This window comes from Myripristis murdjan, chromosome 16 (genome assembly GCF_902150065.1).
Source record: "Myripristis murdjan chromosome 16, fMyrMur1.1, whole genome shotgun sequence".
Taxonomy (NCBI): Eukaryota; Metazoa; Chordata; class Actinopteri; order Holocentriformes; family Holocentridae; genus Myripristis; species Myripristis murdjan.
In genome coordinates this window covers 24,916,262-24,943,555 of record NC_043995.1, presented here as the reverse complement: position 1 = coordinate 24,943,555, position 27,294 = coordinate 24,916,262, and the positions used below count along the sequence as shown (strand labels likewise).

Sequence of the window (27,294 nt, the reverse complement as noted above, 5' to 3'; positions counted from 1 at the left end):
ATTATGGCCATGTGGTCATAGCTATCTAAGGGCCACATAATGATCCATATAACCGCCCTTGTGAAATTCATTGAATCTGCATGCTCAGTGTATCGTGGATGTTTTCAGCAGAACTTTCACATCAGGATTTCAGCAGGGTGTTGTGGTGAGTAGGGTTTCCCTTCTCTACCCACTGTGACAGTAAGCGACCACCATGCTGTGTTGCTGGTTTCTTTGAGCAAGACACTGTGTCTTTGGACTGTCAGAGATTTTCTATATCATCAACAGAGGAGAGTTGCTTGGTGGAGATTTATTTTCCTTCTTTATCAGCACCATAGGTATTGTTCTGTATCTGTGGGTGTACTGCCTTCCAGTAGACACCTAGAGCCTCCTCTCCAATAGATGTCACTATAGTCAGACCTCCCTCACCCCCTTCCATTCCACTCCTCCTCCGTGTCCTCCCATTTACAAAACCTCCGCGAATGGTTGTGGGGTTTGAAGGTTGTATATAGCCGCACATCACTGGAGATTGAAAACAGTCCTGTCTCGGCTCGACGGCCCAGGACAAGCTGCAGAAGGCGGTCAGACCTCTCCTCCTCCGCCCCCCTCCTCCATCCTACCTCTGAACCCCACCAACCTCCGGTCCTGCAGCCGGGACGTAGTGTGTGTGTGTGAGAGGAGAGAGAGAGGGTGGAAATGCCGCATACACGGACGTGAACACTCAAAGTTGGATTCCATAGGATAGCCAACAAAATGCAATGTGAGAGCGGTGTCGGTTTTCCTCAAGGTCAATATCTGAGCACCGTCAGACGCGCCTCACGGACGACTTTGCTGGCAGTCGGAGGGGAAGAAGAGGAGATGAGTGGAGGGGATGCCGCGGGGTCTTCTGCTCTGTTCGCCAGCATCAGTGATGACACCTTTCACAGACGCGGACACTGATAGCCACTGACAGAAAATCAAAAATCTGTCATTGGAGAAACAGATAAAGAGCATTATTAGTTGTGCGCGTGGTTGCTACAGTCCCCACTAGCCGCGCGGTATCTTGGCGTTTCCTGCTTTCTCCAAACGGCCTGTCAGTGTTTACCTGGCTGTGAGCGACACTAAACTCAAGCTAATTCACGTCAAAAAAGAGATTTTTTTTTTAATGTAGGCAACACGAAAACCGACGGCTCCATCCTGTTTCGCATGTACGTCGTTTTCCAGAGTTGCTTCACAAGCGTTGCACAATTATAGCAAAGTTGCACCCAACTTCCTTGAACTTCCTTGGCTTATTGTTTTCCACGCGTGATTTTGACAACTCTTGTTTTTGTTTTGTTTGTGTTTTTGTTTTTTTCTCAAGTGACATCGCTGGTCACCATCGACAACATGCCTTCCAGGACGGGCTCACACCGCCCGGCCAGCTTCGGGAGCAGTTTACCGGAGCGGGCTCTGCTCCTGGTGCTGGTCTTGGTGTTCCTGCAGGGCTCCGTGCTCCCCCTCGGAGCCGCCAGCTCTCCGGATGTCAGCCACCAGGACAAAACGGACAACCACAAAGTTGAGGCCCAGGGGCACAATTACACCAAGAAGGCTTTCCCCGTCCTGAGCATTGACTATCACTACATACAGACCCCTTTCGAAATCTCGTTATGGGTGCTGCTGGCCTCTTTAATGAAATTAGGTGAGTAGCAAGGCAGACAATGTGTGTTTTAATGGGACTTACAGTAGATGAGCCACATAAGGAAATGCCAGGGTTAAAAAAAATGTAGTCGGTGTACTGGGGTAGCCAGCAGGAACTGGCTAATTGATTGCAGGTGAATTGGCCCACCTTCAGCCAGATTTGCAGATGCATCACGCTGCCTTGTATTATCAAAACAAATCAAGATACTGTGGTATCTATTTTATCAGAATGCTCTTTGAAACACATTGTGGCTTAAAAATAAATCTATTAAACCAGGCGATCAGACTCTGGCCACAGTCACTCAAGCAGACACAGCATATTAGCAATGCAGATTAAATTCCTGATACAACATCTTACATGTACATTTTGAGCAGTGGTATTCCCATCCAGAGCAGTTTACAGGGTGTGAGCAGTGTGTGTGTGTGGGTGTATGGATTTTGATGGACACACACTGGTAGTTGCAGGGGTCAAAGTTGTCACTGTAAGGTTACAGGACCAGCTCTGACCTTTACCATCCTGCCGCCTGGCACATCTTTAAATGCTGCATAGTATTTAAAGATGCCTCAGGTGTGCTGACACAACAAGCTGGGCCAGGATAGCTCTATTCACCCTGTGACTCATATTCTACAATCCATAGTGCCGGTCATGCGGCTCAGTTAAGTCATCAGGTCTGTCTGCTGCATGGGGGGGAGGTCCATTTGCCAGAGTTGTGCTTAATCTCTGGAACTCACTACAGTAATAATGCATGACTAAGCAGGCTTGGTATAGTGGTTTAGATAACAGGAACTTAGCAAATTACAACAAGGAGGGTAGCTCTGTCTGCGTTGCTGTGAGGTGTTTCTTTTGCATCTTTGGTTTCTGAGACTGTTGTGAAATACTCAGGTCATTGTAAGTCCAACCACGTGTCATTTATTAATAATTCTTGAAATGAACTAGAGGATAAATGCCCACTAAATTACCAAGTGAGTGACATTTCCGGCTTAAAGTTTAAAAAAAAAAAACTGTGGAGCACACAAAGCAGATTCTGCCCTGCTGTCCAGTTCCCTCTGATGCATCAGCGACTTCTTTTTCCTCTCCTGGCAGTGCTCTGCCCCTGTCTGCTGCTTGGCACTCTTCCTTCCTTTTCTCCTTTCCCTCTCCTCACTATCCTGTCTTTCCCTCGTTTGGTGCTCCCTCCTCCTTCCTGTATGCAGTGTGCTTTCGACGGGACTCTGCAGTGTCCCCTGCTGTCTTTTCCTGAGAGCCAGCAGCTTGTCAGTTCCTTGTGACATCACAGGCCTGACTGAGCACCAGCGTGTTGGAAAGCCAGGGAGGATATTGCCTCGTCCTCCCCAGCGAGAAGCATCATTTCTCTGGGGAGAGGGACAGGGAGAAGGAGCACCTGGCTTGGGTGGTTCACTGGAAGGAGGCTGTTGAAGGGCACGAAGATGAGAGATGGAAATGGAGAGGGAGAAAGAGAGAGAGCAGGATGGATGATATTTTATGAAGCCGTGGGAGATGGCAAAGAAATGAGACTGAATGAGAGAGGGCGATGTCAGTAGCAGCAGACCATGGTGACCTTAAGCATCTGATTATCTCAAGACTGCTGAAAATGGGCTGTTGGTAATTTGATGTGGCTGCTACACTGCTCAGCCTTGACTCAGTATCTGATTCATGATTGTGGACCTAATATCTTACAAGCCCAAAGGCACATCCACTGACCATTTATCTCTTTAGCAGCCCTGTCTGGGAGTAGTACATGGTTCCTTTCTTCAAGGACAGTCAGAAATATTTCACTTGAATCGATTTTCTGCAGTGCCAAGGGTCCTCCATATTAGTAAAGACCCATCAGACTCAATTCCCCTGTGTATGTGTGCTAAAAGTGCTACAAGGGAGAGCCTCTCCATTTACTACAAAATTGTGCATCAGTAATTAATCTTTAGTACACAAATAAGCTATTCAGCCAATAGTATGAAAAGCTGTAGCTTACTTGTAGAGGCTGACTGATTTTTGAGGCTGATATTGAAATTTGGGAGAAACAATATTCCAATAATTATATTTTGACCAGAATTAATTTCTACATTAAAAAGCCCTTTTGTAGCAGCAAATCATTGAAGTTAATAGGCAAATAGTTGTAATAAAGATAGGATCTGGAGGCTTTTGTATTTGACAGTTGAGTTGTAAACTTATTAACTTCCTAACACAACCCGCACCACCATCTGCTCAGCTGTGACACGCAACTCTGCCAACTTGTATGCAATACAAAGTATTGTAAACAATTGAGTCTGCTGGTTAAAACTAATGAGAAAGCTGTTTTTCTGATCGCCACAAGTTCTTTTTTATTGTAACCCATCTCTGTTTTTGTATATGGGTCATATATGCTGATATCCTTTTATATCTGTGATAAGACAATATGAACCGATAATATCAGCACCGCTAATACCGTTTGGGCTTCTAGGCAGGATGAGGAGCTCGCACAGGGCTTATGAGGTAGGCTAATGGTCAAGTTGAGTTTTTTTTATCTGTACTGTGTATTGAATCTTGCCGCACAGGAAAGGTGTGTTTCAAAGGAATCTCAGTATAAGTATTACCAGTAGGCGTGCATGTAAACAAGCTGTTATCTAAATGACCATTTTGAGTCATTTAGATAACTGCTACATTTTTCATTTTGTGAGTGTAATCTATAGCATGGCAGTAGGGCTCACACTTTAGACTCAGTGAAAAAAACTAAACAAAACCAAGAAAAAAACCTACACCCTTGGCACCATCAATGATTGTCATAGGCAGTAGTATCCATCATAGTTTATGGCCTTATCAGACTTTCATATTGGACTGTCAGCTGGGTTGAACCTGAAAGTATACAGCAGTAATGCAGTGGTGGGACACATGGTGGAAGGTCCCCAGTTATAAGTGGCTGTAAAGCTCCATGCAACGTGCCTGGTGTGTCACGTTAGTCTCGCCTTCCATTTACAATTCAAACATGGCAAAGCAATTTGAAGAAAGGACATGCGTTAAGGAAAACCACACTGACACTCCATGAAACCTACACACACACACCCCATTACACACAGAGCTGCTGTTATCGGAGTTCACTGTTTGTCGTGGTGGGATGCAACCTGAGCTGGGATTGCCTTGTCTGGGAGTGAAGAAAAGCGAGAGACTGACACAGTTGGCTCCCCCGCATTCTCTTAACCCCAACCCAGCAACTGAACAATAGACACAGTGACATGATATTGACTTTTTCAGTTTATATCAAGGCAGTTCTCCATTTCATAATCTCCTCTATTTAAAAAACAAACAAACTTGTTTCTCTTTACTATGTGGAAATAAACATATTGTTAGTTGCTTCCTTATCACATATCAGTAGGCTATACTTACAAAAAACATTAAAACAGTACCATTATCATAGATTTTTGAACAAACCTGGTTGTCTAACCCTCCTGTTCAATGAAACCACCTTTCTCCCCATAGCACGTATGGCTTTATATGTGTAATGAGGCAGTGTATACTCTTGTTCCCCACACCACAATCCTGTTTCAAACCAAAATCACGTTAAATTCCAGAAGAAAGATGCGATTACATGGAATATTTTGAGTCATAGCAAAGCCAAACAGGGTGTTGTAAACCACAGATATCAAGGACTTATTAAATATTAATTTACAAAATCAATGAGAGCAAGGTGTTCAGTTAAGACACGACTCATGACGCTCACGTGACACTTAATTAGCTGCCCAACCCTGGTGTGGTTTTGTATTTTGAATTTAATTAATGTGGGAATACAAGCGGACTTTTTGATCAGCTTTTTGCTTCGTGCCAAAAATAATGGTTACAGGTCCAGTTGTGTTGTTAGGCAGTATTTGTAGTGCTTTTGGGGATGCTCATTCTGTCCACTAAATTTAAGGCAAGCTAAAGCATGACCATATGCCGTGGCAAACCGAGTAGCCGTAAGTGAACATGGCTATCGTTCCTCTTGTCACAATATTAAGTTGATCCAAGAGCAGTATGCCAAAAAAGTGGGAGTACACCTTTAACTGCTTCTGAGTACCATTTTCTACCTACCTTGCAAGGCTTTAAGAAGCTTGCCAAAATTTACCACAAAGCTGAAATCCAGCTGGCATAAGGGCAAGAATTTAATCTCAACACTGATAGACACTGATTGCTCAGACTCCAAGTCTATCCTTGTTTCTCAGAGTCGCCATTCTTTGTACATTTCAGGTGCCATCTGTTATTGATATGGGCCATGTAAGGCCTGTATTGATTGTGGGAACACATGGATTTTCCATGCACTGTTATCAGGCCACAGATAGTAACCTCAGCTTGATTGTATTGGGTATTGTGTTTTGCAGTCATTGTTTTACAAATCACGAATTGAATTGATCACAGTCAACTTATGTTTTGATTATATTTATTAGCTGCAAACCTGTAGCAGTAATGACTTACTCAGGTAGTTGAAAACAGTCAATAGACGGACAGTTTTGCAGGAGAGTGGACACTTCATTTGCCTTTTAGTGTGTTTATTCTGTGTTACAGCAGGAGAGAAAGTTTTTTTTTTTCCATTTAAATAATTATCACCTGTTAACCTGATGAACCCAAAACATGCTGGTTTAATGTTAAAGATCTTAGCTGATTTTCTCCTATGCCCTTGGTTCCTTTTGATTTATGCATCTTTGGAAGAGCTAAAAAGAGAGCTTGGAAAGTTGTGACATGTTTTTTGCCCTTTGTGCACCTCTGCCTTGCTTGACAGGATTCTGCAAACTCAGCTCTGGTTTTCACAGTGTGTAGTGTCACTAGTGGACTGCACAGTGGTCCAGCGTTTCCAAAGGTCCACTACCTCTTGATTAATAGGAATTCCACAGTTGTTTAGCTGATTTGGTTTGCAAAGTAAACGGTTCACTATTAGATTAGGCCAGTCCTTACAAGGCTGCTTTATCTATAGTAAACATACTTCAGATGGTTTTAGACTGATGATAACCAGGGAGGTGGGACACATTATTCATATCAGTGGAGTGACCTACAGAACCACCTGTAATATACTCATTGTACCATACACCTGTTGCTTCAAGTACTGTAATTGTAACTGGTCAGATAATTTAGCTGCTTTCCTAATGTCTTGAGAACTAAAGAGTGTGCCAGAAGGAGCCTGAGAAATGAAATCAGTTGGCATAAAGTCAAGACTGGGGTCCCAAAATTGATGGTGTGTACTCTCTGTGAAGTAGCAGTAGTCTCAAATGTTATCAAGAGAAGTGCATTTCATTACATTAACATTTCAGGAATTGAACTGACAGCTCAAATCCAGAGCGGCTTGCAGGGAGGCAGGTAGGCGGTCAGTGTCTGGCACAAGAACATTTCATACAAGGCATATGGCTCTTGATGGACATGTTTATTCTTGCAGAGAGCAGACTTGGCACAGTCTCTCTAACCAGTAAGCCATTCTGCTATGCAATTAGCCTCAACAGGACATAACAGCCTCACAAAATAGTAACCAAAATCACTGAAAAGAGAAACAAAGGAAGGAGAAGGAAGCAGGACCAGGAAAAACGGGATGGACGGTTGGTTTTGCAATCAAACCCATAAGCAGGGATGTAGTGTGGTGGGAACATATTTCTTTGTTGTGAGTCACAAAGAATTCTAAAGTTACAGGACTTTAATTGAGTCATAGTAGCCTCCATACTTTCCTAATCTCAAATGGCTGTGTGTCAGAGATTGCAGGAATTGCAGAGTACATTAAACACCTCACCCTAAACTGCATTCAATCAAGATGAATGCCGTTATCTGTCCAAAAATGTTTTCATTTTAGGTATAGCCCAGAACAGTTTTTCTGATTCCTCTGGGGAGCTGTGAGATGATATTCATGTTTGTCATTATTAGTAAGGATTGCATCTTGATTTCTTGTGCCTTTTATTTTTAAAACACATATATGTGCATTTTCTTGTAATATAATAAGATTATTAATTCCCTATGGGAGTCATTCTAGTGAATAGCCTTAAAAAGGAAAACAGGTATAAACCATTTAGATCCATTGGCTCCTCTCATAATCATCATCCTTAACATTAGTGGTTTCAGCTGAGGTTGTGTTGTCTGGCTTATATTTAATAAACGGTACCATGGGTGGACCTGTGGTTTTGAACTTCACTATTGTTTGAAAAACAACCATCTTATCTTGTATATCGCTGTCTTCTTTATGACTCATCGCAATCTCTTGCCAGTCACTGCAGTGATAAGTAAAGTAAGCACAGGGAGATAAAGATCTTGTTTAATTGTAAGACTAAAGCTCTGCTCCTAATATATGAGAACCCTTAAGGATGCATGTGCTGATCCCAGCAGTTGCACTCACATAAACTGCTTCCCTACGTCGCCTTCTATGATAGTATTCCCCAGTCATGTGCCATGGAGAGCCAAGTGTGTACAGGTTTTCCTTCCAACCAACCACTAAACCACTTCACTTTTTGGCTCCATGGCACATGACATGACACCACCGCTCTGAGGAAAATCTGAACAGAGCCTTCCTCTGTTTGCCTCTCTGTTTAAAATATCAGAAACAGACTGTGATCATCAGAAGGTGTAGATCTGATAGATGTTTGATATTGTCGCTGAATTTTACTGCACGGACTTGCTCCAGTGAAAGGTGTGTGCTGTTTTACCTCAGCACAGCTTAGACACACAACCATGGGAAAAATCCCCATTGTGTACCAGCGGGCTTTCTGTGCGGGTTTAACTGCTGGGTTAACAGTAAAATAAATTAGCAGGCCATTATTAATAATTCAAACCAACATGTGTTACATAAGAAACTGAAGGAACACAATGGCCTGCATCACATAATCAAACAATGACTCACAAAAGCAAGTCCTTTGTGTGGGTCTAGATTGTTCAGAATAAGGCCTGCATGCAATAAATGGTTTGTGTATTTCTTCTCCTTCCCTTGAACAACAGACTATCTGGGCACTGAACAATTGGTCAGCCAGATTGAAAATGCAATCCTAAAGGAAGGAAAAACAGCAATGGCTTGCTTTGGATCAGTCCCGTATCGCAACAGTAATTGTGTTTCATCATTTGGTTGCTATTGTGCATTGTGCAATTAGTCACCTGGCAACAAGACACATTTCCTGGTTGTGCTGACACGGAGCACACATGCAGAGGTGTTAGAGCTGCTAAACCAAAGGTGCTTTTCGACAACCTTTCTACATAAAGGCTCTCACGAGGGAGTAGCAGCCTAGAATGACCTGCCTGATGTCCTAATTAAAGCACCAAGCAGGCCATTTAATGGAATATACAAAAAAAAAAAGAAAGATTAAGATCCAGGGAAAGGAAAAGAAAAAGATCCTCCAGTACATGTATGGTTTATTAATACCATGCTCATGAAAGTACACTTACCCCTGCTCTCATCTGTGTCTGGGCAACAGTTGGGTGTTACGAGACATGCGTTTGCCTTTCAGCCGTTTCCTTTCCACTATCTTATCCTCTGTGATATGGCTCTGTAGATCATGAGCACTGGAGGCCTTAGTCGGAGTCATGCTGGAGAGATTTGAGAATGTGTGAGCTGTCACCACTCTGCCTTGGTTGGGCGCTTCAGGCACCATCACAAGGCCTCCATTGACCACGGGCCCTAATTCAAAAGGAAGCCAAAGCCGTTCAGAGGGATGAAGAGAGAAGTGATGCGGACAAAGCACACACTTTAGACCTGTGCAGTGTGAAATGTTCTTTTATGACTACGTCTTTTCAGATTCATTCAGGACCTGCCCTCTGCTGAGCTAATTGTCCTGAGTTTTGGGTGCGTTGAGAGTTTTTATAGTAGCATTTGGAAGGGTCAGTATTGATCCTGAAAGAGCCCCTTGTCCAGGAGCAGTGATGAGTCATTCTCCTCCTGGTTGGCCAGGGTGCACAGTCTTCACTTGTCCCTCCTGGTCAACCATGAATGATAATGGGTCATTTAGCATTCCAGTCCTGGATCCAGTGCTCAGTCTGTGACTGCTCGAGGCACCAGCTGTAATCACGTTAGCCCATCCAATTATGACCTGTTTGTCTGCTTCAGGCTGGCCAGACCAGATTTTTTCTTGAGGGTTTTGTGTAGATAACTTCCCTTACACGACTTTGTCCAACTGTATTTTAATCTAACATTTCGGGCATATATATATATGTGTGTGTGTGTGTGTGTGTGTGTGTGTGTGTGTGTGTGTGTGTGTGTGTGTGTGTATGTGTGTGTATCTCTCTCTCTCTCTCTCTCTCTCTCTCTCTCTCTCTCTCTCTATATATATATATATATTGATATCTATATAGATATACATATACATATAGATATATAGATATAGACATATAGATATACATACTTATCTATCTATCTATCTATCTATCTATATGTATATATATGTATTTAGCTGTTTTATAGGGCTGTTTGTTTTCCCTGAGGTTTAATTAAAACTCCTGTGAATTTCTGATGATTACTCTGTAGCCTCTGCGCAAACTCAACAAAACTTTAACTGATGTGTTGATATCTGAGACCTTTTCATAAAATGTGACTGTCACAATCATCATATTGCTCCCGTTCAACAATTGCCTTTTTGAGCTTGAAATGACAAGTCATTGCATGTTATTTATGGGTCATTATTCAGGGGTCAAGAGTCCTGGTGCAGAAGGATCCCTGGCTCAGGTTCATACTTAAAAGCACCAGCAAGAACACTTTCCATAAGGGACCATGGGACTCAGTGTCTACTAATAATATCCCCAAGCTGTTTTCTCACGCCATCCTGAACTGTGCTTTATAGAAAGCCCTGCGCTGTCCTACTGTAAGTGTTACAGAACGGCGCTTGTGACCACAAGGTCGTCTGTTTGAACTCCACTGAGAAGATCTGGTTGGGGGGAAATGGAAAAATTGTGTTTTGTTGTATTGTATAGCAATATAAACCCCAAGCTGGTCAGTGGCTAACAATACAGAATGTTAATGTTACTGGGCAGCTCCTGTGTCTGAGTGTGTGGGTGTGTGTATTTGTATAGCCTTCCCCACCTCTGATGATAGTCTCTCTGGGTGTTGCTGTAAATAAGCATGCATTCTTTGTCAACTTACCTAATATACCCTATGTAATATACCCTATTTGACAATTATAATAGGCTATATTAAGTATATTATACATAATAGAGCAATATTGTTACAATAAAACACATGATACTGCTAATCTGTTTTATCAGCTGTATACAAAAGGTGTTTATTTTCACCGAGTCGCTATGAAAATGCAAGCATAACACCTCATGCTATGAATACGTGATTTGTTGCCTCAGAAATGTAGAGCATCAGTCCCCTTGAGGTCTGATTTGGAGAAGTAATGTGCTTGTTAGCAGCAGACCTAGCTTTGTAGTATTAGCATGCAGCACTCTTTCATCCTGCAACAGGTCGAACAAGCTCCTGACGGCAAGTCATTTTCCATGGAAGACTGCTGAGTGTGAGGTGTGCTAAGAGTTGTTGACAGGGGAATTCTGAAGTTATTTACCTTGCAGGCTGCAACTTAGATCAACATAGAGGTAAACAGGGTTACTCAGTACCAGGAAGAAATTTTAGACAAATCACTGTTAGGGGTGGGCATTTCAAAGGATTCCTGTAGCTGTTATCTGTGGACACAATTACTGTAGTGGTGGCGCTCAGTTACACGTGTGGAACCTGCTGGTGTTACACTGAATAAAGATCTCTGTGGTGTTGCTGTCTCCTCCACATGGCTGTATTAATTTTTCACAGCTCCTTTATTCTTGCACAGTGTTGATGGAGGGGTTTAGAGGTTGTGAGCATGTCAGCAGTAAGTTGGCTTTGATTTTGAAGCTTGCTGTTAATAGATTCATGCTCGCTTCTTAATTGACACGGCGCTTCAGAGAGTCTGAGAACAAGCTGTGGAATTCACATCCTCCTCTCCACATTGGGCTTCGGGAAAAGGGAAGAGTCGCACAGGGTTTATGTGTGCTGCCTTCCAAGCAGTTGTCATCAAAGCATCTTTGTTAGCCCACCTGGCTGGATGGCCTCCGTGGAGTTGTGGGTGTCGCCTGGTCTCTAATAAGGTTCACTGAAAAGAGAGAAGCATGCAGCCTCTTGACATCTTATGGGGAAATTAGGCCTCATTAGACCATTTAATACAGAGATTCTTTGACTAGGTTGCCTCAAAGCTAGCTCAACTAGAGCTTTGAAATCACAGCTGCACACAGCTGTATTATGAACTCCACAGACATACTTTGTTTGCTTGTGCACTGAAACACTAAGATAGTGTTCGTCTTCTGAGTCTTCATTAACAGAAGGCCTTGCATCACCCATAGAAAATTTCACATTGAGCTAAGACATAGCAATGTCATGTTTTAATGTTCAGTTGAGTGTAATTCCAGTTCTTTGGTTATGTCTAGATGATAATCCTAAATTTACAAAACTTACACAATCTCATGCTGCACACTTCATTCAACACAGTAGTGCTTGACTCTGCCCTAACCTTCACCTTAAAGCTAGGTTAAGGTTAAGGTTCACCTTACCCTTAACTCTGGTTTATCTGGTTAATATGTAGTCAGGACATAGTTCTTTCTCCTTCTTTATGGATTTATTTTACTTTTTTATTTTTATTTTTCAGTACTTTCCATGGTGATCATTGTCTACTGCCAGCATGTGTATGAGGCCTGGCCTTTACATAACAATCAGTGTGACCTGCACATATGAATTTGCTGCTTCACCATGCTGACTCTATGAGCTTTAGCAAAACCGAGCAGGCTTGAGCTGTTTACCTGTCTGCCCCTCCCCTCTTTGCTCAGTGAACACACCCTGTGACTAACACACCAGATGGTGCCGCTGCCATTGCACCTTTTATGTTTGTCTCAAAGAGATTGAATGTCGTAGCCATGGAGCTTGTTGATGGTCTTTTAACATATGCCACAGGGTGGACGCTTTTATCTAAGGCGATATGCAGTCCTATGATTGCATACTTTTTTAGCTTGGGTGACCAAACTGGAAAGAATTGCACCCCTAACTACACAACATTCATCCGTTTCATCTGTTTCTATCTAGCTACCCCCTTTGATGGTTCAAATTTCTGTGTGTGTGTGTGTGTTTGTGTGTATGAATGTGTGCGTTAGTGCAAGTGTTGATGCATTATAATGTCACACTATTAATTTAATGGCACTGTGCCATTTGGAAGGTGACATGGCGCCATGTTGCAGGGGTGTAAATATAGCCGGGGTGGGACCTCTCATGCTGTGATGCACGCTGCTGCCGCTTTGAAGTCTTCATCCACTCTTGCTATTTATGTAAAGACTGCAGTTGTCTTCCCATTCTTTCATGTATGTGTAAGCCTTCCCTGTGTTTAGGTTTTCATGTCGGACTTTATAGCAGCACAGGAGTAATGGGATTTGTGGAGTCCACACCATCTTACATGCCCTTGATGGGTCTGCCTTCTAGAGCATAACAGTTTTATTTTCCCCTTTGTTGAAATCCATTAGGGAGGCAGTCGATCTTTCAGCTTGAAAGGACTTTTAACTTAGCTAACTAAACAGTATCTGGAGACTTTTATCAGAGCTGCTTATACTGTGACAAGTGAGTCATACTCTCTTAGACGATAGTTGCTAATTACAAAAGGTTTTTTTGAGTTACACCCTCTGAACTCTTGCGAAACTGGACTAGTGTGTAAACAAGCAGACGAATTAGTTTCTTCAAACATTTTATACTTTCACCATCATTTCTCTCACAATGGATTTGATGAAAGTCAGCCTAGCCCCAGACCTGGTGAACAGCCACATGAGATGTGTCTACAAGGAATGTTTTGCATATCATTTCCATTTTTTTCCCCCTTTAGGCAGTCATTTTAGCCATGTGGCACATCAACAACTACACGACATACACTCCTTGTGCTCTTTCCCAGCCTCTTTGACCCCGTGATGTCACATCCTCTGACGTGCCCAGAGCTGTCATGGAGCTTACTGCAACTAGCATGCAGGTTGCAGTCTGCCTGCGTAGGTTTTGAATGAAGGAAGAGCAAGCACTGGCATGTCTAATCGGCCTCGAGGACATCAGAAGTATTTCTCTCACAATCTCTTGCAGACGTGGCCTGTTCAGAATGTTAATTCTGTTCAGTTTTGAAATTAACATGGATGTTGAAAATCCAAAATGTAGGGATATTCTTGCTAGGGCCATTTGTCCTCACTTGGATGGTTTGAGATTTGCTGTGTCGTCTAGCTCTGCATCATGAAAGTGTCTGCTCAGTGTGAAACTGAAAGTGGAATTTGATGTGCTGGTGGTGCTTGTACTCGTATAAGTGTGGTATGTCACAGGTGATTGTTCTTATAGTGGTGCTTATCGCCAGTGAGTTTCAGGTGGCTTTTGCAGTGCTTTGGAGTTGCCTGTTACAGAGTGAGAACAATAGATGGGAGCAAGGCCAGTTAATCTCATGCACACCCCCGCCTCTCTTATCACTCGTACTCGCTTGTGCACACACACGCACACACATGCATTAACATCGAGGTGAAACGGTTTTTTTTTTAACAATAATAGTAAACTTTATCTGTGTAGTGCATATCTTAAAATTACAAAGAGCTTCACAAAGCAAAAATGAAAGAACAGAGAATAAAGCGGATCTGTGCCATGGATTCTGAATTTCCTTGGCACATCATTCGCTCTGTCCCTTCATCCCTTTTCATCTCATCCCTTCTCTTCATCCTTCCTCCCAGGGTTCCACCTAATCCCCCGCCTATCCAGCATCGTGCCAGAGAGCTGCCTGCTGATTGTGGTGGGCCTGCTTGTTGGGGGGCTCATCAAGCTGGCCGGGGAGCAGGTCCCTCCTGTGATGAACACCAGACTCTTCTTCCTCTGCCTGCTGCCGCCCATCATTCTGGATGCGGGCTACTTCTTGCCCATTCGTCCCTTCATGGAGAACCTGGGCACCATCCTGATGTTCGCTGTGGTGGGCACCTTGTGGAACGCCTTCTTCATCGGGGGCCTTCTGTACGCCGTGTGCCAGATCCAGCCGGACAATCCATCCAGCCTGCACCAGATAGAGTTGCTGCCCTGTCTTCTCTTCGGCTCCATCATCTCGGCGGTGGACCCCGTGGCCGTGCTGGCTGTGTTCGAGGAGATCCACATCAACGAGCTGCTGCACATCCTGGTGTTTGGCGAGTCGCTGCTCAACGATGCAGTCACTGTGGTGAGTGATCAGGATGGGAGGAAGGTACATTGTTGATGGTAATGATTTCACCGAAAGCATGCCGTCTCTTCCCATCCATCTGGCGCTTGGAAACGAAATGTCACCAAGAAAACTTGATGGCACAGTCAGCTGCTGTGCGGTACCTGAAAGGCATGTTTTTAATTCTCTTTTTCCTCCTCCAGGGCAGTCACAGGATGCGTGCACAATTTAGAGGATGTTGAACAAAATGTAGTATTGTTCAACATCCTCAGGTGTAAGTGTGTGAACGTGTTACTGTGACACTACAGTCTCTTTAAGAGTGCTTTCAGGAAGACGTTTTTGCTCGCTTATTGAAAACAAGTGGCATTAAGAATTAGCCTTAGACGATCTGATTTGTAGATACGTACAATGGCTTTGGTTGCAAACAACAAATGCGCTGTAGTGTCAAGATGATATTGGCAACAGGTATGATTACAATGGATGGGTACTGACACTTGCCCAGCCCTGTTTGTCACCAGCACCAGCCTCCTGGGCACTCCTGTGGCACTGTTGTGAGAGGTGAAAACATTTTGTCCATCCTTGAACCCTTTTCTGTTTCCTGTTGTAAACATGGTGTTTGGCTGCAATACAACAGGTGTTTTCAACTGATTGTTGCTCTGGGAATAGCAGCCTGGGGACTGCTGTTATTGGACTGAGGGCGAGAGGGTATTCGTGACAGCAAAGTGAAAGTCGACTCCAAATTCAGGTTCACCTATCAGACAATAACTCACTTGTACTTAGTTTTACTTATCACTGAAACTTGGAAAAAGCTCTTGTCATTGGCATAATCAGCTATTTTTGAAATAGTAGTCAGTAGTTGACTTTTCTAAATTTTAGATGTTTGAATGATTTTGATTGTTCACAAACAACAAGTGATACGTGGAAATATGTGTTTAATAAAAAAACCCAGATCACTTCCAGCATTCTAGTTGAATGGATGGTGTCAGGGGCCACTTCCAAAACCTTCTACGACCACCAGGAGGTCGTGAACCACCAGTTGAAAACTCCCGCCATATAGTATAAAATCTCACCTTTACGCAGCTTGTCCGGGTCTCTTTACAAGCGTAGTGCAGTCTGTTTTTCAAACTTTTCTGCTTGGAGCTTAAAAAAACACCAAACCCGGGTGTAGATAATGGACTTGAGAGGCACATGGTCTCACTGAAATTAATTAAAAGTAGCTTGCACATTCACAGTAATTAGTATCTGTCTGAATGCATATGAAAACTAAATAATGAAATAAACCAGTAATCAAGCCGTTGTGTTATTTACAGGCAGGATTGAACAGCACAAAGTTGAGTCTACATTACATTTGACTGAGTGCTCGTGGATGGTAGACATTTGATTTTGGTTGCGTGATTGTGGCTGTTGTGACAGCTGACCTGCATTCGGTGTCATGTGTTTCCTCCCTGGAGGCAAAATTTATTTTCAGTTAATTTCCATTGTGACCTGTTAATGCGATGTTCCTCTTTTTGAGACACAGTGGCTTTTTTGATTCACACCAGCTCAGTCATCAGTACAGGTTAAGACTTTGCAACATGGACAAAATCATATATTACGATATTTTTGACTAACGATATTGTGGCAACTATATCACTATTGGTGCTTTTACAAAATATTTACACTATGATAAAGAGTAATTGTGGATTTGTTGAACGAGCAGGTAAATAATGGATCATCTAGAGCAGTCTAATGAGTTCAGAAAACAGCATCCCTTTACTGTTACCATTTAAAACCAGGAAAAGACAACACTTTTAAAGTGATATTATTGACATAATATCAATATTTTGCTCAACCCTAGTACAGGTATCCTTAATATCAGTGATATCATCAAGTGCTTATCAAATCATGAAACACAACAAGTTATTTTTGCAGCCTTTTTGTGTCCGTTGCAAATAATTAAACACAGTATGTCTTTTCCATATGTATCCTTTGTATCTCTACCCACATCCAAACTTCCCTTTTTCATCCTTTCCCATTCCTCATCTCTCTCACTCATTTCCCCACAATCGCCTAACCATTCTCTCTCTCTCTCTCTCTCTCTCTCTCTCTCTCTCTCTCTCTCTCTCTCTCTCGTGTTCTTGCCTCCTTCAGGTGCTGTACCACCTGTTTGAGGAGTACTCAGGTATCGGCACGGTGTCGGTGTTGGACGGCTTCCTGGGAGTCATCTCTTTCCTAGTGGTCGCGCTCGGCGGCGTCCTGGTCGGCGCCATCTACGGCATCCTCGCTGCCTTCACGTCACGCTTCACCTCACACACACGTGTCATCGAGCCGCTCTTTGTCTTCGTCTACAGTTACATGGCCTACCTGTCGGCTGAGATGTTCCACCTGTCCGGCATCATGGCGTGAGTCACACAAACAGACTGCAAATACACACTCTCAGATGTTGCATTCTACTTTTTTTTTAAAAATTCCCCTGCATGTAGCATATTAACCTAATTTTGTCATTCATTTTATAGCATAGTAAGTAAGGTGACTACAGAAATATGACACAATTTTGGTGAAACTTGATATATTCCATGAGTTGTGTTTACCGATGTGTTCATTCTCAACACCCCGGGTTAGTATATAGTATATAGTACAGTATATATAGTGTGGTATAGTAGTATATATAGTATAATTTGGAGCAAAATGTGCAAGACTGACAAACAACTAGCCTTAGACACAGTCATGGGAGAAGTAACTCCCCTCCTTAAGGCGTTTATTACTGTTCCATTAGTCAGTTTGCATTAAAACAGTTTCACATCACCTCATCTTTACACATATGCCTGTGACAGCTCTTGTAAAATACCACCAGAAAAAAAGGGGTCAACAGGTTTCACATTTTACTAGCAGCAGCTTTCAGTGTCTCTGCATGACTCAAAACGTCCCCCTCCTTTTGTCATTTCATTATCTATTCTTTAGTTAATTTTTATTCTTCTATATGATAAGGCAGGAGTCAAGTCTGGTTCAGGGGTGTGGCGAGGATTCATCCGAGAACAAATGTATCTAATCTGGTCATATATCGTATACTCCACAGTATGTGACCTTTAGAACCATCAAGATTTCCACAGGAATACCAGTGTCTTAGGTGTAGCTGCATTGCCCTATTTTTACAATTTACATTTCTAGCCTCGGGTACTTTAATCCAAAACACCTTACAGAGCCAGGAGACCAGGGGAAATAAATCTTTCCTCATTGCATTGCATGCTGGGGTGCAACAGGAGTGTGCACACTTACCCGCGGTTTTGCATTTTGCTGTGCGGTGCTGCTACTGATTTATGTTCCTCCTTCCTGCATCTGCCTTGCTTCTTTAAAAACATTTTCATGACCGTTTCATCTTAGCCAAATCAGTGTCAGAATTAAACATAAACATACATATTATCACTTGCGACATAATCAACGTGACATCAATAAGCATGAAAACATAAAAAAATGGAATGAAATGTAATGATAGGTAAAAATAGACACATTTTTCATCACTCTGTCCGTCACTGTGACAGAATGTGATGAACTGTTGCAAAATCATTGCATGACATGATAAATATTCAGCATGAGTGGTTCTCCATGGGTGGAATTGAAGAGTGGACAGAGTTAATGTTTACTCGGTGAGCTGCCCTATACAGGAAGAGTATCTCCAAATTCAGAACCGTAATGTATTGTTTCTTCCTGGTACTTTGGAAATACCATAGCTGTGTCAGGGGTGTCTACAGTGTATTGCGTGTTCTCAACATGTGTGTCTTCGCTCAGTGGTTTGGTGTTTTGGTCCCTGCCAATACAAAATCAGTTCATCTGCTCCTTGTAAGACAGTATCTCAGCAATACATCCTGGCTGGTCACGCAGACTAGCAGCCTAATGAATGACTCCGCTCTGACTGCAATCAACCCAACCCTCAATTTATGGTGCACTGTCATGCTCTGAGGTGCCGTTTCCTCGTGACCTGCTGCTCCTCCAATACATGCCATTCCATTTTCTTCTCCTCCCTCATTCCACTCCTCCCGTTTAAGCTCGTATGAGCTGTAGATCATGCAGGCAGGAGCTGCTGATATACTGATTCTCGATGGTGTGTCATGGCCGCTGTAGCGGTGAGGACAGTGTGTTCCTGGTCCCGCACATCATAAACAGAGGATTTGGAAAGATGCTTTTATATCATCTGTTGATAAAAGAGAGGTGAAACAGCTTACCAGTGTCAGCTCCTGTTATCCCTGCTCCCTAATGCCCTCAATACTAAACCAATATTGCCGTAGAGGTGGAATTGGGTGGAATGATGAGCAGCTGCGGCGGCTTACGTAACTTGGATGGCATTCATTTTTTGGCCTCTGCACTTTTGGCATGGGAACATTGCATGACAGTAGGATGGAATAGAGAAGTGGTCACCAGACGGGGATGGAGACATCTCACTTAGTGTCGTGTGTTTCCGAGATCAGTATGGAACTCAAGACGCATAATTTGGCCGCTCGTTATGTGGTAACGTCTTACATTACTGTTGCCGTTTGTTGCTGCTGTGCAGTCCAGCAACTGTTTAATTTAGATTGCCTGTTCCCTTTGAATTTCCCGAGGCAATAATCAGTACTTAGCTTTGTTTAATAGTATGAAACTAAAAAGCATCAAAAGTTAGGGTGGACGTTTTCAGAGGAAACCGCTGACATCTCCTTGTTTAAAAAGAAAAATGAATGAATGTCTGCTTTACATTGACTAACTGTCGTATCCCTTCGACTGAGCATCCACTTGCGTCTTGTCCTTACAGACTGATAGCATGCGGAGCAGTCATGCGCCCCTATGTGGAGGCCAACATCTCCCACAAGTCCCACACCACTATCAAGTACTTCCTGAAGATGTGGAGCAGCGTCAGCGAGACTCTCATCTTCATCTTCCTGGGTGTGGCCACCGTGGACGGACCACACAACTGGAACTGGACCTTTGTCACTGTCACCGTCATTCTGTGTCTGGTGGCCCGAGTCATAGGTCAGCTCCACTGCAGTGATTCACATAGGCTCTTAATGTATATTTTATGGTGCCAGGCTGGGATGTGTCACATTATCTAAAGTACGTAAAAGCGTAGCACAAGGCATGCTGCTTGATCTGTACTGGAAACTGCTTTTAATGAAACGAGTTTGTCAACCAACAAATGAGGTAATGATTGGAGTGGATTACTATTGTCACTCAAAATAGATAAATCCAGTGCAGTCATGTGTTGAGCAATGAGCAAAGTAAAAAGAGATGAGTTGTACCGTCTTTAAAAAGAAAAAAAGTGGGGAGAGGAAGGGATTTCCAAGTAAATAAAAGAAATGTCCTTCATTCTTTCTCAGACGAGAAAGAGGAACACAGACATCATGTTTCATTACACATTTTCAGTGTGTAAGAGGAAACGCGACTCAGGATATCCATGTTGACATCAGGCTGTCACAAGTCTCTCTGTGGATGATGTGTCATGCTTGATTTATTAGAGTGGTTAGAGAAAGAGAAAGAATAACAATTATAATAACATGTGCTCCTGAGCTGACTTATTTCATTACTTTATTGTCAACCTCAGTAAATGGTGAGGCTTTGGCCCCCAAACCTCCCCACATGATTTTGTGATGACAGCATTCATCAAAGACACAAATGAAGAACACACGCACAATCTTGGCTGTTTATTATTTGTTACGCAGTCATCACATGATAACCCCTTACATGTATGGTATGAAAGTTGTCATTGAACACATACAAACCCAAATGTACCTAATACACAGAGTTGTGATAGTGTCAGAAAATCAGCTATATCCTGTGAGAAAGTGCACTCAGTTGACTTTACTGTAAATGTCTGAACTTGCTGCCAATCATTTTATGGCCCTGAATTCTAAGTGATAACGAACTAGGCTCAAAAACATATTTGTTTTTTTTTTAATTACTCTTTTACTCAGGTCTGTTACACACACACACACACATACCAACCCAGAGACTGAGCAGTTTTTCATCACTTTGTCCCTCCCAGGTGTGGTGGGTCTGACCTACGTGATCAACAAGTTCCGTATTGTCAAGCTGACCACCAAAGACCAGTTCATCGTGGCCTACGGTGGCCTGCGAGGTGCCATTGCCTTCTCCCTGGGCTTCTTGCTGGACCCAGCCCACTTCGCCATGCGAGAAATGTTCCTCACAGCCATCATCACTGTCATCTTCTTCACTGTCTTTGTCCAGGTACTGGGACGCTGTATGTTTTGTTCTGTCTTCCTCCCAGCAGACTGTATGGTCACACTTCACTTGTTCATTCAGGCTTTTTAAAGTGTAGCTAAATTAAAGTTTTAGCCGAATTATGAGATGCCATCATGGCTTTCATTATCGGATGGTTTCAGTTCTTTAAAGGTACATTAAGCTATATTATATTCTCTGTGTTGCAGTAAAAGGACCCCTTGCAATGCGAGGTCCGTAACTTTGTTCCACCATAGAATTTATAGCCAGCCAGTTCTTTTTCCCTGGTTTTAGCTTTCCAAATTTCGGCTCAAATAAGCGCCCTCTCTGCCCTCCTCTTCACCAACTTGTCACTTTAGCTTCATTCAAAGCTTTTGTGAAACCGCACATAATGCAGATAAACATATTCAAATGTAGGAAATTCGCATGAGTGCCTCTGTTGCTGCAGTTAGCACTGAGACGGCAGAAGAAGTTCATTCAGAGTGAGTTACCTTGTACCTTCACCACATTTTTTTTAATTAATAGAGACAAAATAACCCAAGTAATCCAACAGGAGCCTTGTGAGAGTGAAATGTTTCCCTCATTTCCATTCATAAAACCGATGTTTGTGACTGAACTTCTGTTTTTTCAGCTCTCAACACCCTCTGGTGGTCAGAAGTCACTTAGTGCAGCTTTAAATTTGGGAACATAACAAACAGACTGCATTTATATGGCACATTTCATATAATTAAATGCATTGCAATGTGTTTTACAGTTGAGCAAAACAGAACATTAACTAGACTCGTAAAAGACAATAAAACAACCTCCATACCCATAAAACTGATTGTATTTCAGTTTAGGAACAAGCTTCTATGGAACTGAGTGTACTTAGTTGTAGGAACAAATAATAATAATAATAATAATAATAATAATAATAATTTAAAAAAGGGTAATAATGAAATGAGATTCAAGTAAATATATATATATAAATAAATAACTGGAAAATTCTAAGGTGAATTTAAACGGGAAAAAAAAACATTTGATGAAGAAGTACAAATAAAGAGCATCAGTGTTAAAGCTGAAGAACAGGATTTTTTGACATTATTAGAAACATCCATTGTGTCAGTCCTATGACTCTCCTCTGGTGTGCAAATGCAAATAAGAGACAGTGCTATCCAGTCATTTCCTGTGCAGCTGTATTCACCAGTGATATCCTGTTTGGGCATTAATATACTGCTGGCTACTAATTAGCTGATCAAATTCAGTGTTTGTTTATTTTGTTCAAATATAGTACTAACTTCATTCAGCCTCTGGCAGCCAGATAGAATTTGTTAGTGGAGGACATTTCTCTGAGTGTATGGAGCTGAAATTTTCATTCAGGGCGTGTTTGGATTCACACTGACCGACACGCTAACAAACTCAGTGTGGCCTGTACAAGTACAAAAGCTTCACTTGCATGTCCAGTAAAACTTTGTGGTATGTACTATAGTGGCCTTTGGGCATGCTGAGGGATGAACATCAAAGGCGTTTTTACACATTCTCAGGAAGAGGTTGGTTTTGTTGGTTTGTCTAGAAATAGGTTCACGCCACTGACTCAGCCTCGAGTGGTCAGTTTTCCTCAGCCTGTTTTGAAGCAAACAGCCTGCTGCTGGTGGTGTAAGAAAATGTCATTTCAGCTATCGCTCAACAACACTGACAGACAGGCAGCCATGCAGATTCACACGCCAAGAGTGCGAAAAAATGGGAAGGAGAACACAAAACAACACATGCAGACGCACACAGGCCACTTACAGCCCTTTTCCTTCTCCCTTCTTCTTCTTCTCCCTTCTCTTCATGTTTGCCTTCAGGGAAAATACACAAAGTACATAAAGACATGACAAAGGCATGCACAGAGACATACACAAGCGCATTGCTCACACAAGCCATGAACACACGACACACACTGTATTATCCGTTCTCCATTTGACGTAAAGCACCATGCATTGCCTCTGCCCGGTCCTGTCGGATAAACCGCTCTCCTAGTGAAACTGTCAGAAGACGTTTGGACGTGCATCGTGTGGATTAGGCCCAGAACGGCAGCAGCTAAAATAAAACCCTTTAGATGTGTGCTCTGCTCAAAAAGCCAGGCTAGAAAGATGATTTATTCATGCTACAGCACTGGCAGCCCCTGATGCTGAGAGAGATGCAGACTGGGAGACAGGGTCACCTTTCACCTGCAGTGTAACAATGGCTGGAAGTGTGTATATGTGTAGGGATGGGAATTGATAAAATTTTATTGATATCAATGTCATTATCAATTCTGCTTATTTGTATGATTCTTTATCGATTCCCGTATTGATTCCTGATCAGTTTAGGCCTATACAGGTTTCATCAGCATCCATAACTGAAAATATGAAGCATTGCCTCTGTGTTCTCCCTTCTGACAATGTTAGAAATCTTGCTGACTGTGCCCTAGGAAATCATCCTTTTTTCAGTCACCGGGAGAAGGAAAGATATGGAGGCACTGTGTGCATAGTTTCCCGTGCCTCTTTTCCCAATTTCCGGGAAAACGGAAAATACAGAGGTCACTGGTGCTCAGGCTTAAATGAAGAACTCCTGATAGAAGAAGTTGATAAGCTCGGAGGCATACGTCTCCAGTTCTCAACTATATTACTCTATTTTTGTCCTTAAAGTGGACCAAACATCCTCAGAACGGAAGATCCTCCAGTGTTAGGGCTTTTTTGCTGGCCCTCCCTTTTTGAAGATGCTAATTTGAGTCACAGGGTTCCCTGGAGTGATGGAATTTCTGGAAAGTTGTGCAATGTTGGAAAGTTTGTTCCAAATATGGAAAGCCATTGAATTTAATAAATTACTGGGACAAATTCTAAAATATGTTCAATGTATCAAACCAGCTAAACATATATTGCACAAATTATTTTCCATTGTGTTCACATTATTTTCACTTCCCCTGCAGAATATGGCCTCTGAAACTGGTTTGTTTGTCCAGGAAAAAAAAACGTCATGTCAGACAGGTCATGGAAATTCAGTATTTTAGTCATGGAAAGTCATTGTATGTTATACATTTGAGTCAGAAGTGATGTTCCTGGGTTAAAGGTAAAGGTTATATTAAGGCATAGTTTTAGGTGAAGGTTAATAGCTGATACTGAGCATGTAGTGCAGAGGCTGAAAGGTTGGGGCTAGGGATTTGGAAAAGTATAGTCATATATATGAATGTGTGTGTGTAACTTCTGTGTTTTTATGTGGTTACTTTGTGTGGAAGAAGCATGCGTGTGATAAAGTGTAGGGGTGTTTTCCTTTGCATGCATGCATGCATGGTGGCACAGCGGGCTATTATTTAGGATCCGAAACCTTGTGTCATCCACTTGTGCCATTATAGTTAACCAGATTGGCAGGCTTAATCTTCTTATGAGAGAGAATCATATGCTAAAGCCTTGATGCGCACAAATGTGGACACATGCACACACGCACACACGCACTCACACACCATTCCCCCATAAATGCTGGCACAAATTCAAAGGACTGCTGCAGCCAGCACTGCAGTAATGATGCTCACTCTGGATTCCACCAAATGTTATCCAGCAGCGGTAAAACCTCTGACTGGCATGAAGCTTAACTAAACCTGTGGAGATACACGAAAACACCTGAATCATGGGAAGCATCATTTAGAGGAAAAATCCTCTCTGAAAAACTGTATCACTGTTAAGAATCAGCAGCAGGTTTTGCACTTTATATTCCTGAATCTTTTTCTCTGGCTGAATGTCAATTTTGGTATCAGACCATTAGAATAATTATAATAATAATGCTAATAATTATACTTAACAAGCTTATTTGTAGCTGCACCATTTCCCATTGATGTTCAACAACCATACTGAGAGAAATCCATCATGGAATTGGCACAGATAGCAGTTTATCCATAGACAGCAACCTTAACTTGAACCTTAATTAGACCAGAGTGGAATGCAGTTGCCAGACCTGTTGCATTTTGAGCAAGTGATGCTCTCTCTTTTTTTTTTTTTTTTTTTTTTTGCAACTGGAAAAACTTGCTCTTTTGCTCTTACCGTCACTATCACTATCGCAGCCCAATCCCTATCATTATTTCTCTCTCAACCTACACATATAGCCCTGCTTGGATAAAGCCCAAGCACGTTCTATGAGGTTTGTAGAAACTCATTCTGGGAAGTGTAGGAAATCACCACAAATAGACGAGGCGGTTTAGGAGAAATTGGATGCAGAAAATAGGTGAATTACACTACTTGAGCACAAAATAACTCCTGGAATTCACTGAGCATCACACACTGATGATACATTCGGAGTGTAAGATTGTGTCAGGATGGAAATTTACTTTCAGTGCATAGACTGCTTGAATGCTCCCTATGTGCATTGTGCCAGATGCTAAGAGGTGAGCGGCACATTCAGCTTTTTGTCGTGTGCTTTTGTGTTCTGACAGGGATTTGACGTGCGGTTGCATTTTCCACTTGACCTGTTTGCTTATCAACATGACAGGTTTCCCAAATGCGTGTTCTGTGACCCACAGTAAGCGGCTCATAGCTATAGGATGCTGATATGGACATAATACTTCTACTACTTTGCTTTGGAGTCACAGGAGACACATTATCTGTCACAAAACTGCTGAGTTTTAGCAGTTCCATGTCTGGCGTAGGCTTAATTTGAATTTAGAGTAAGTCCCTTTACCCTGTGCCCCTCTTGGTTACATTTTCCAGAAATGCCTCCCAGAGAACACCACTTTGCAATGGAAACATAAAGTGTTTTATTTTTTTTATTATTATTTTTTTTTCTTTGTCATATTTAACAAAGAAAATCTTGGTGAAAATGTCTTCTCTCACTCTGCATAGTACCCTCCTGAGGTCTGTAAATACTTTTTGGAATGATTGCGCCATTTACTTAATTGCAAAAATATGAAACTAAAGACAATCTGATTATTTTCTCTTGCTTGAAGCATTTGCATTGGACTTGTATTTGAAAAGTTCTCCATGATGTTAATTTTAAATGCTTACGCAAATCTACATAAAATCAGCATTGCCTCATCCTGTCTTTGGTCAAGGTTAAATGTATACCGGTGAATAATATTTTGTTCCTCTCTTCCATCTGCTCAGGGTATGACCATCAAACCGCTAGTGGAGCTGCTGGCTGTGAAGAAGAAGCAGGAGGCCAAGCGCTCCATTAACGAGGAGATCCACACACAGGTACGCACTCACACTCACCTTTGACCCTCATCAGCTTTTACTTTCTTTTCATCCTGTAGGTGCTGAAACCACAAAGGGGGTTCAAGTACTGTGAAAACTGCTGATGCTTTCAGCTGTAAAACTGACGGAAGTAGCAGTGCTGCCTCACACAGCAAATTAAGAATTTATGCTAAGCAACAGATAAATCAAATGCCAAAATGGTTGTAAATATCTCAAATCACTCCAGAGGACGTGATTTATATAAAATGCATAACATGCAGAGTATTCTGAGACATGTACTGTAACAACTGCCCTGAGATGCCTCCACCTCTACTTTCCTGGCCATGTTGTCCAATTTTATTGTGGTAGATGCACAAACACAAACAGAAATGTCCGTGTTTCTATTAATAGGCATTGGAAAATACGGTGGTTGCACCAAGAGTTTCATTCGGTCATAAACTGCTTCTGTCAGTGTGATACATTCTTTTCAGTTCTGGTTAGAGAGTGGTACCAGATGTCATTTGACTGGTTATCAAATTTTGATTGTTGCTTCCCCCTGCTGGCTGCATGTGGGACCATACGTTCCTATCAGCCATGCAATGCCTCCATAATGGATGTCAAGCTGCAGCTTTCCATTTCTGTTTCCTGTCTGCATTACTTAGCAGTGCTATTCCCTAACAGCATCTTGGTTGCCAGCCTTGCTTGTTAAATATAACATACACACACACACACACACACACACATACACTGCTTCTTATATCTGTTCTCTTCCAGCACTTGTTCACATTCATGAGTGACCAGTGTGGTCTGCAGTCCCTGAGAGGCTTTTTTTTAGCTATTAATACAACCTAGATAAGCATATATACATGTACACAGTCACACACTGACAGGTAGACGCGCGCGCACGCACACACACACACACACACACACACACACACACACACACGCACACACACACTCATGGTGTATGCGTCTTTGGGGATTTTGGTGAGTCACCAGTGCTCCAGGCTAGAAAAGCAGGCTGTCCTTATGGGTTGTCCTCTACTGTAAAACACCAGTTAGTAGAGTCAGTCGAGCCGGCTAAGGGCACATTCAGACTGTGCTACAATGTACAGGGATTTGTCCAAATGTGCCATTCAGTCCTCTGGCATGTAGGCTGTTGAATTTATTTTATTTAATTTACTTTCTTAGTACTATTAAAAAAGCA

At 42.3% G+C, this 27,294-nt stretch overlaps 1 protein-coding gene across 3 annotated transcripts in view; it reads left to right on the top strand.

The window, feature by feature from the left end:
• The first annotated feature begins 474 nt into the window (after positions 1 to 474).
• The window catches only part of slc9a1a (solute carrier family 9 member A1a), a 37,276-nt gene continuing 10,456 nt past the window's right edge, over positions 475 to 27,294 (top strand). For 2 of the 3 annotated variants that reach the window (XM_030072275.1, XM_030072278.1), the window contains exons 1-6: positions 475 to 1,636; positions 14,291 to 14,763; positions 16,873 to 17,123; positions 19,505 to 19,722; positions 20,732 to 20,934; positions 26,019 to 26,108. In XM_030072275.1, the coding sequence (XP_029928135.1) occupies positions 1,345 to 1,636; positions 14,291 to 14,763; positions 16,873 to 17,123; positions 19,505 to 19,722; positions 20,732 to 20,934; positions 26,019 to 26,108 (1,527 nt within the window). In that variant the 5' untranslated portion in view covers positions 475 to 1,344. The remainder of the gene's footprint in view (positions 1,637 to 14,290; positions 14,764 to 16,872; positions 17,124 to 19,504; positions 19,723 to 20,731; positions 20,935 to 26,018; positions 26,109 to 27,294) is intronic. The other variant, XM_030072276.1, reaches the window with a different exon arrangement.